This window comes from Arvicola amphibius, chromosome 12 (genome assembly GCF_903992535.2).
Source record: "Arvicola amphibius chromosome 12, mArvAmp1.2, whole genome shotgun sequence".
In the NCBI taxonomy this organism is placed as follows: Eukaryota; Metazoa; Chordata; class Mammalia; order Rodentia; family Cricetidae; genus Arvicola; species Arvicola amphibius.
Genome location: NC_052058.2, coordinates 87285174 through 87294036, shown reverse-complemented (window position 1 = coordinate 87294036; position 8863 = coordinate 87285174). Strand labels below are relative to the sequence as shown.

Below are 8863 nucleotides of genomic sequence, written 5' to 3'. Positions count from 1 at the left end.
CCACCTCGACGGCATCTGAGGTGGAGGGGAAGGAGGGCAGGCATGCAGCAAAGAAGCTGAAGGCTACAAAGTGGATGGAAATGACGGCATGAGCGTAGGATGTCTACCATCAGTGTTCAGCCAATAAACTCTCTAAAGAGACTCACTCTAGGATTTAGAAATACATTTTCTATTAGCAGAAACTTAAAGCAAGAAGGAAGTCCAGAAGGTAGAAGGGAAAATTGTCCATTAAATCCTCAGGATTTTTAAAGGACTAGACCAGAATTCACCCTTTTATATGATGCGAACCAGAAAAATTAACAAAAAGGATAGATCAAAGAAAGGCTTCATGAAAGACAAATGCAGCCATATATGCTTTCTTTTTGAATAATTAACTCCAAGTTTAAATGAAGTATGATCCACACAACTAAAGCCAACTCTTCTCAAGTGCACAGCTCAGCGGTATCTACACATGGCAGTGCACAGCTCAGCGATATCTACACATGGCAGTGCACAGCTCAGCGATATCTACACATGGCAGTGCACAGCTCAGCGATATCTACACATGGCAGTGCACAGCTCGGTGGCATCTACACATGGCAGTGCACAGCTCGGTGGCATCTACACTGGCAGTATTGTACAGCTGTCTTTTCATTACTCCAAGAAGAGATCCCCAGGCCCAGGAAACAGCTCCTCCTGCCCCTGGGAAGCCACCAGTCTTCTCTACACATGGATTTCTTACCCTGGATATTTTTGTGGACCAATGATGCACCATGTGACCTTTTGTGGCTGGCTTCTTTCACTTAGCATCGTCCTTCTGAGATCCATCTATGTTGTAGTCTGTGTCAATACAGCATTGCTTTCTGTGGCTAAATAATACTCCTCTGTGTGTCCACACTGATTCCACTGATGGGCTCGGTTTGTTCTCAGCTTTGGGAAACTTACACCAGGTGTTTGTCTCTCTGCTTTCAGTTCTGGATATAGTCCTAGAGACAGAACCGCAGGGTCATGTGATCATTCTATGTTTGACATTATGGGGGACCAGCCCCTTCATTACTAACCAGAAAACTGTGTAAGTCTGCCAACAATGAAGGAAACAAAGCACTGTGGGACTCTGAGAAATCCATATTCGGGTAGGTAAGGACATAAGCCGAGGGATGGTCATCCACTGCGGGATGGTCATCCAACCTAGCTCTTCATCTCCTCACCCGTAAGTTAATGTGCATTTCCCAGCCTCTGCAGCGGAGGACACCATGAACTTTCAACAGAATCTGAGATGCGGTGTGCAAGGCCTGTCCATGGAGACCATATTCAGGCTCCCACTCGCCTTTCCTGCAGGCTGGGTACAGACAGACATGGTAGCCTAGAAACCAACGAGGGAGGTGTCACGAGGCAGAAGAAGCCTGGGCCCCTGGGTCACCACTAAGCAATGACTCGGTAGCCCTTGTATTTTTAGGCCTAGAGTGACAAATGAACTTTTCCTGCAGGCATTCACAAGTCTGTGGGTCCTCCATTGCAGTAATAACATTGCCACAGTGAGAGGGTCTGGAGAAGGGGGTGTCTGGAGGCGCCATGTCGGGCCGGGAAGGTGGCAAAAAGAAGCCCCTGAAACAGCCCAAGAAGCAGACTAAGGAAATGGACGAGGAAGATAAGGCTTTCAAGCAGAAACAAAAAGAGGAGCAGAAGAAACTCGAGGAGCTAAAAGCCAAGGCCGCGGGGAAGGGACCCCTGGCCACAGGTGGAATTAAGAAATCTGGCAAAAAGTAAGCTGTTCCTCATATCTTGAGATGATGGTGACCCTCTTCCATTCCGCCTGTTAAACATCTGGATTCCCTACTATAATATAACATCATTGCCACCTATAGTTAGAATGAAGTGTTATCCTGGAGCCTGTTGTACATTGTAATAAACTTTTGTAAAAAAAATAATAATAAAATAAATAATACAATGGCTCATTAAAAAAAAAAAAAAAAAAAAAAAAAAAAAAAAAAAAAAAAAAAACATTGCCACAGTGAGAGGACCACACCTTGCTCAGAGACCTAATGCTTGAAGCCAACATGAGAGATCAGAGGCCAGGAGAGGCCAGAGACCAGTTCAGTCTAGGGGATAAGAGGTTTGAGCCCATGGTCTTTCTGGGTCACATGTCTGGAGACCCAGCAGGGGCCTGTCTGGAGAGTCTTAGTCTGCCAGGCCAGGGTTAGACAGTGCAGTTCTAAGACCAGCAAGGCTGTACCCCCCCCCACAGCACTTCAGTTAGGGAAGTTATGAGTTAAAAATAGTGTCTTTGTGATAGAGGGAATGGGTTCGAGCTCTCCGAGACTGGGAAATCTGTCCCTGTTCTCTGTTTTTATGCTTTGTGCTTTCTTCGATAATTTCCCATCTGTCTCCCTCAGCTTGGTAAAAAAGTTCCACTGGAAATGGAAAATTCAAACCTAGAATGTGTGATGGGGTGATGGTCATGGAAGGCAGCCCAGGAGGACAGAGGCATGCCAACAGCAGGGACAGGTCCTGCCACTGCCCAGGAGGACAGGGGCATGCCAACATCAGGGACAGGCCCTGCCATGGCCCAGGACAGAGGCATGTTAACAACAGACAAAGGTCATGCCAGGCTGATTCTCTGCCTGGGACTGGCATTGGAAAAAGGCCATTCTTCCGCAGGAAAGACTATCCCCAAAGCTTCAGTATTCTCGGCCCGTCCATTCAATGGATCAGGGTCTCAGTCATTGCGACAATCACACATTTCCAAACACCTAGAGGCAGGGGTCATATCCTAACCCCTGGGATGGGAGCCATTGTATGGAAGGTAGAGAAAATAGAAAATTTAGAAATGTAGAGAAGATGGTCTTTAGTAAGGTGAGAGGTGAAAGGCCAGAGGAACTCTGCTTTCTTCATGGAGAGTTCAAAGGTCAGAGGCACTCTGCTTTGTTCATAGAGTTCATCTGTCACCTGGCAAGATTCCATCCCTCTCTGTGTTTGCTCATTTCTCCCCCTTCCCCAGCATGAGTCAAAATTTAGGCTTTTCATTTCTTTTGCAAAAATTTCCCACGAGTCCCCAGCCCACACCTTAGCCTTCTTGATGTTCTGCCGTCTTGTAATCAGTCATTGGCCCAGCCCATGATCTAGCTTGTGTCTAATATCCATTGTACTTTCTCTCAGAAAAACAGATTGATGGAACAGAAAGGCATACAAGGCTAGGAAGACCACATTAGCAAAGGCTGGGGCCTGGAGGATTTGGACCTAGAGAAACAGCACCAGATGCCTGTCTGCAGGCTTCTTCCTAGAGTGTCTGGACAGACGGTGAGGAGTCGGAATGGAGGTAATGCCTGCTTCGTGCCTCATCCTGGAGATGGGCAGGGGGAGAACTCCCAGTGCTTTCTGGCAAAGGTCTATAGGGATTCAGCTTGACATGACTGCAGCCATGTTGAGTGGTAACTGCCACGGCGGCTCCAGAGCCATCTAGTTTGGTTTTTTCTGCAGTTTCACAGCAAACTGTAACTGGTGGGTTCTGGGGCTTCTCAACCAGAGCCTGATGCCAGGAATGTGCCTGACGGTTAGTTTGACATAAGCTAGGTACATGCCAGCTTAGGTGTGTGTGTGTGTGTGTGTGTGTGTGTGTGTGTGTGTGTGTGTAATCTTCTTCTGGCACAAATTGTGGAGGTCCAACTAGTTATGCTGATACCGGGGACCATGCTTTGTGTTTGTATGTCTCTCTGGTGATAAATGTCATTCTGCAATTCTGGATCATTCTGCCTCAATTTCTTCTGTTTCATGGTGCCTTGCAGTTGGTCCTTTCATACTAAGCTAGGTTATTCCAGAACGTAGCCCAGAGATATGAGCCTCTCATGCTGGTGACACCGTAGAAAATCTGAACAGTGGATAGCGATAGGGGAGAATCTGATTAGAGAAAGGGAAGGAATCCTGTCTGCAATTTTTCTATGTGTCACTGTTGGGGATGAGATATCAGGTGTGACTGTGGCCGTGGGTAGTTACCCTATAGGCAGTAGCCCTGACAACTGCCTGGGAATTCTAGTGGTTGAGCGATTGGCCAGGATGCTTACCAACGCACACAACTCCTTCACTGAGGAGGATATTCTCTCGCGGTGCAGACCAATGAGACATGCCGACTGCATTTGCTGATGAATTCAATCAGGCAATCGACTCGACTATCTCTCAATTATCACTTTCTCTTAATTATAATATGCATCTTTCCCCTTCCCGGCACACATCTTAACATTTCTGAAATAGGCATGGGTCTTAAAATAGATGTGCATATTTATTGTGAAGTTCCACTTTTGGGGGGGAGTCAACTATTGAATCAAGGGCGTATCTTTTAATCAGTGGGAAATTAAAATCGAGGAAATAGGGTAATCACCAGAACTGATTTCCCATTTTGATGGCATCTAGATAAAATTATTGTGGGGAGATGAGGACACCTGTGCTTACTATGGGATGCAGAACTCTTCACAGATAGCCTCAGTGGGCCTGCAGGTGTGCTACCGGGTTTGATGCCATTGGATGCTCATGAAACTCTCAGAAACGCAACATGCTCAACCCATCCCTCCTTTATAACTGTTGTAAAGGATCGCTTTGGGCCCACCCCGCTGTTGATACCTCTGTTGACCGGGTCAGAGAGGAGCAGGGCACTGGGATACTTGCCTCAGCTACTGAGTCCTGCAGAGAAGCCCGTAGCTCACACTTCTGCCCTTGTTTCTGTACCTGGCCTGGTTGTCCTTCTCTGATGCATAATTTCATGCGTCTGCTTGTCTAGGTTGGAGGATGTCCAGATAGCTGGGGAAACATTATTTATTACTACAAAAGAGCCATCTTCCCTATATAGGAAGGCATCTTCTAAACAACTGAGGGACCAGATAAAATGGCAGAGCGGAAGGGGGTCCCCTCTTTCTTTTGGACTGGGGTGTCAGTCTCTTCCTCCCAGAGCTCCTGTGTCTCAGACTTTCAGAACTAGAGAAATACCAGCTTTCCTGATATTCTGACTTACAGGCCTGTCACCACACTTCTCGTAGAGCCAGGTCCTGTAACAAATGTCCTCTTCTATGTTTATCTTATTGGCTTGGTTTCTCTGGAGAATGGTGGCCTATTCATGCTCAATCCCTCTTTCTTGAAAGGAGGGTAGGATGTGGGTGACAAGGTGGTGTAACTTGCCCTGAGGGGAGAAAGAGATGGATTACTGGACTAGGCCAGGGCTGTGGAGAACCCATGCAAATGCCTGAGGCTGTAGGGTCTCCTCTGGGAGGTTCCAGGAAGTGTTTCCTGCCCAGAACCTGCCCTTGGGAAGAGCAGAGAGAGGTACCTGCCCTTGGGAAGAGCAGAGGTACTCAGCCTGTGAAATACTCAGAAACACTTCAGGCTATGCTGAGACCCCGCCCTTGCCCCCCCCCCCCCACAAGTTCCACATGGTCCTTCCGACGACATCACTCCAACCTCAGATTTGTGGCCATGGACATCTCCGAGCTCTCTAGAAACTTCTATCTGTTCAGCTTCCTTTTGAAGGTGGGTGTCTGTGCTGGGGAGTGGAAAGTGGGTAAGGGATAAGCTTTGACCATGAGCCAAAGATGCTTGTTTGGGAGCTATTTCTCTATAGCAGGGAGGAGAAACCTGACCAACAGATTGGGTGTTACCGCAGCTCCTGGCAGGTAACCGGAGGCAGCCCCATCAAAGGATCATCCCCACCCCCATTCATTGTCTCAGAGCAGCCCCAAGGAGATCGATCAACCAGCCTCTCTGATTTGTAATTTCACTTAATGCTATTAAGGGGGCAGTTTGGGCCATTTGCTGGAGAGGGCTGGAAAGGGTCCAGAATCTTCTGCTAATGAATCCCAAGCATTAATCCCATTAGTCTTCCACTGTCTGCTGCTTCTAATGAGCCTGCTCCCATTTTGCTTCCCCTAGAGGAAGCTCCATGACCCCCAAGGCTCAGGCATATTCCCGTAAGCTAAGGCTAAGTTGGCCTTCCTCACCAAGCCAATATCGCCAGAAAATGATGTAGCAGTCGGATGGTCTGCCATACTGGGCAACAAAGGCAGCACTCCAAGAGAACCAGAGTCTGCCTCAGTTTGAAGAGGGCCAGGTCATCAGGGATCCCTTCCCCTTTCCCTCTACAACAAAACTTGAAAGAGCACATCCATCATCTATGTCCCGCAACATCCACCTTCTAGGGTAGGCTGGAGGAATCTGCAACCATCACATTGCAGACAGGTGGTCCAGAGGCCAGACCGTTGGTGACCCTGAAGGATAGCACCTCCGAGGGGCCGTTCCTGCTCTCTAAGTAGTCAGTGCCGTCATCTGAATCCACAAGAACCTAGCCCAGTCTGATCCCACAAGGCCACCCTTCTAGTGTCTGAGCCTAGCACCCCAGGCTAGAAGCCCAAGAATGTACCAGCTGCAGAATCACACAGCCGGAGAGCGCAATTCCAGCTCTACTCCGGAGCTGCTGGGAGATTTGGGGCACACAGCTGTGGATGGTGCTCACAGGTTCCGGGCCCCCCCCCAGTTTCTAACAGGAAGAAAAGCTCCATGGTAATCGTTCTGCATCCTGTTCCAAAGCCTATGATTTGAGGCACATGTAAATGAGTCTTTCTGTACTTAATGGGAAAAATGCACTTGAGACTTCTGGGACAATGGAATGCATGCACTTTTCTCACTCTTTCCTGAGAAGTATAACCTGCACCCTGAACATATCACACAAGCTCAAGAAGGCTCTGAAAGGTGGGACAGAAGGAACCCTGGCTTGGAGACTTGGGACGGTGGCACAGTGGCGAGGTCCTGGGTGACTCCTTGATTTGCACATCCTTGTCTTGAGCAGAATATGCCAGCTACCGCTAACAGGTGCTAAAGCTGAGAAACCACAAGAGCAAGCACTCCATGAAAAACCAAACCAAAACATCCGCAGAGGGGCGGCCTAGCAGGTCAGAACACAGACAGTATCTGCCCTTAGAGACTGAGGAGAAGCTGAGATTTCTGCCTTCAGTCGATTGTTACATGTTGTTCCAACATAGTTACTAGAAGTATGTTCAAGAAAGCAAACACTTAGTAATAAGTTACCCACAGCTGGTGTCAGTGCAGACCACTGGGAAAGCCTGGTTCCTGCCTTCTCTGACCAAGTAACAGCACCACGCCCCTCCTTCACCAGGTGGTATTAGATGAGGCCTAGCAGACAGTCAGGGCTTTTACCAGCAGTCAAGAGTAACTAAACCACCCAACCACTGTGCTAAGGGAGATCAACCCTCACCCCCAGCCAGCAGAGATGAGGAATCTTCCCTGGCTGTCAATGGAAGTGGAGCAGAAAAAAACAAGCTTCTACCTAGTCCCACCAGTAACAGTGGCCCACCTCCCACCACCAGGCACCCTGTCGAATTTGTGTCCAAGAAAGCGGTATAAAATGGAAGGTTCACGGAAGACAAGGAGCCCCATAACATAATATGAAAAGGTTCGGGTCTCAAACCTCTTGCCATACAAAGAATCAAACCAAATTGAGAGTGGGGTGGGAGAGAAAGTGGGTGGGCGCTGGTATTGAGATGAACCTGCTGCTAACAGCCTAGCTCAGATTCTGAAGATGCCACGGTAAACGCTTCAGTAAACAGTTACACTCGACTGTGACCAAGGGGCAAAGCCTCAGCGAATAAATAGATCATCAACAAAATCAAGGAAATTTGAAAACTTAACAATATATCCCCCAGATAGAAGGGCTCAATGGATGGACTGAAGGCAGAATACAAGAAGTAGAAATTATCAAGAAAGAAGACAGACAGACAGAAGTAAAGACAGACAGACAGACCGACAGACAGAAAAAGATCTTTGACTTGGAGATAAAGCAACCAGAATGACTACTTCTAAATAACTGAGAAAAATCAAAATGTGGAAAAAATGGCAGGGCCTCGGAGGCCTGGGGGACCACAGCAAGGGGTCTAAACCCGCATTACCAGAGTTCCCAGGAGGAAAGGCAAGAGGTAGAGCTGAACACTGCTTAAACCCTGATGGCTGGAAACACCCAAGTTTAACAAGACCCGTCAACCTATAGAATCAGAGCAAACTCCATCAGGACCAACCAGGAAAACCCCATGCCAAAATGTACCACAATTCAACCTCCGAAACGCAAAGCAGCCTTGAAAGGCTCGGAGAAAATGACACGTCACCCATGGGAAAAGCAATTTGGACAGCAGCTTATTCCACAGCCGCAGCCACAGTCTTGGAGGCTTGAGGGAAATTGCACATTTCGCCCAAACACTATCAACCTGCTACCCTCTGCTTAGTGGAAACAGCTGTTGGGATTGAAAGGAAAATTAACTCATTCTCAGTCAGAGGGGGGAAAGGATGAAAGTGGCCATGAGGGCTGGAAAGAGGACTCAGTGACTAAAAACACGTGTGGTTCTTGCGGAGGGCCGGAGTTCTGTTCCCGCTAAGGCAAAATACTCATACACGTAAAAATAAATAAATGCAAAGAAAATATTGTGGATCGTTGTTTTGTTTTGTTTTGTTTTGCAGTGGCTGCTGAGGGCCAGCTCCATGCATGGCACTGTCCCTGGCTGCTGAGTTTGATTGTGGAGACCGCATGGTGGAGAGAGTTGTCATCTGCCTTCCACACAAACGACATTAACACGCACAGTTCACACTCCCAAGGAGAGCGATCGCCGGACATTGCACAACAGAAAGGAAATGATAGAGAAAGGATCTTGGACCATCGAGAAGGAAAGAAAAACAGCAAAAAAAGAGCCAAAATATGGGCAGACACAGTTTTCTCCTCTGGGGTTTTCTCAATTATCCTTAACTGTTGAAAGAAAAATTATAACATGAGCTTACATGTTTTTTAAATGTGACTACGAAGAAGGTATTTAAGAAAATTGTATTTTAAATAGGAAAGAGAGAG

General features: G+C 47.6%; 1 protein-coding gene across 1 annotated transcript; it reads left to right on the top strand.

Moving 5' to 3' along the window:
- The first annotated feature begins 1525 nt into the window (after nucleotides 1–1525).
- On the top strand, nucleotides 1526–1931 carry LOC119828151 (translation machinery-associated protein 7). Its single transcript, XM_038350233.1, has one exon. It carries the CDS (start codon nucleotides 1552–1554, stop codon nucleotides 1744–1746), a length of 195 nt encoding a protein of 64 aa, XP_038206161.1. The 5' UTR covers nucleotides 1526–1551; the 3' UTR covers nucleotides 1747–1931.
- The last annotated feature ends 6932 nt before the right edge of the window (nucleotides 1932–8863 follow it).

Bases quoted from the DNA above. Each gene is read 5' to 3' on its own strand.
- LOC119828151 (XM_038350233.1), top strand. From the start codon at position 1,552: ATGTCGGGCCGGGAAGGTGGCAAAAAGAAGCCCCTGAAACAGCCCAAG.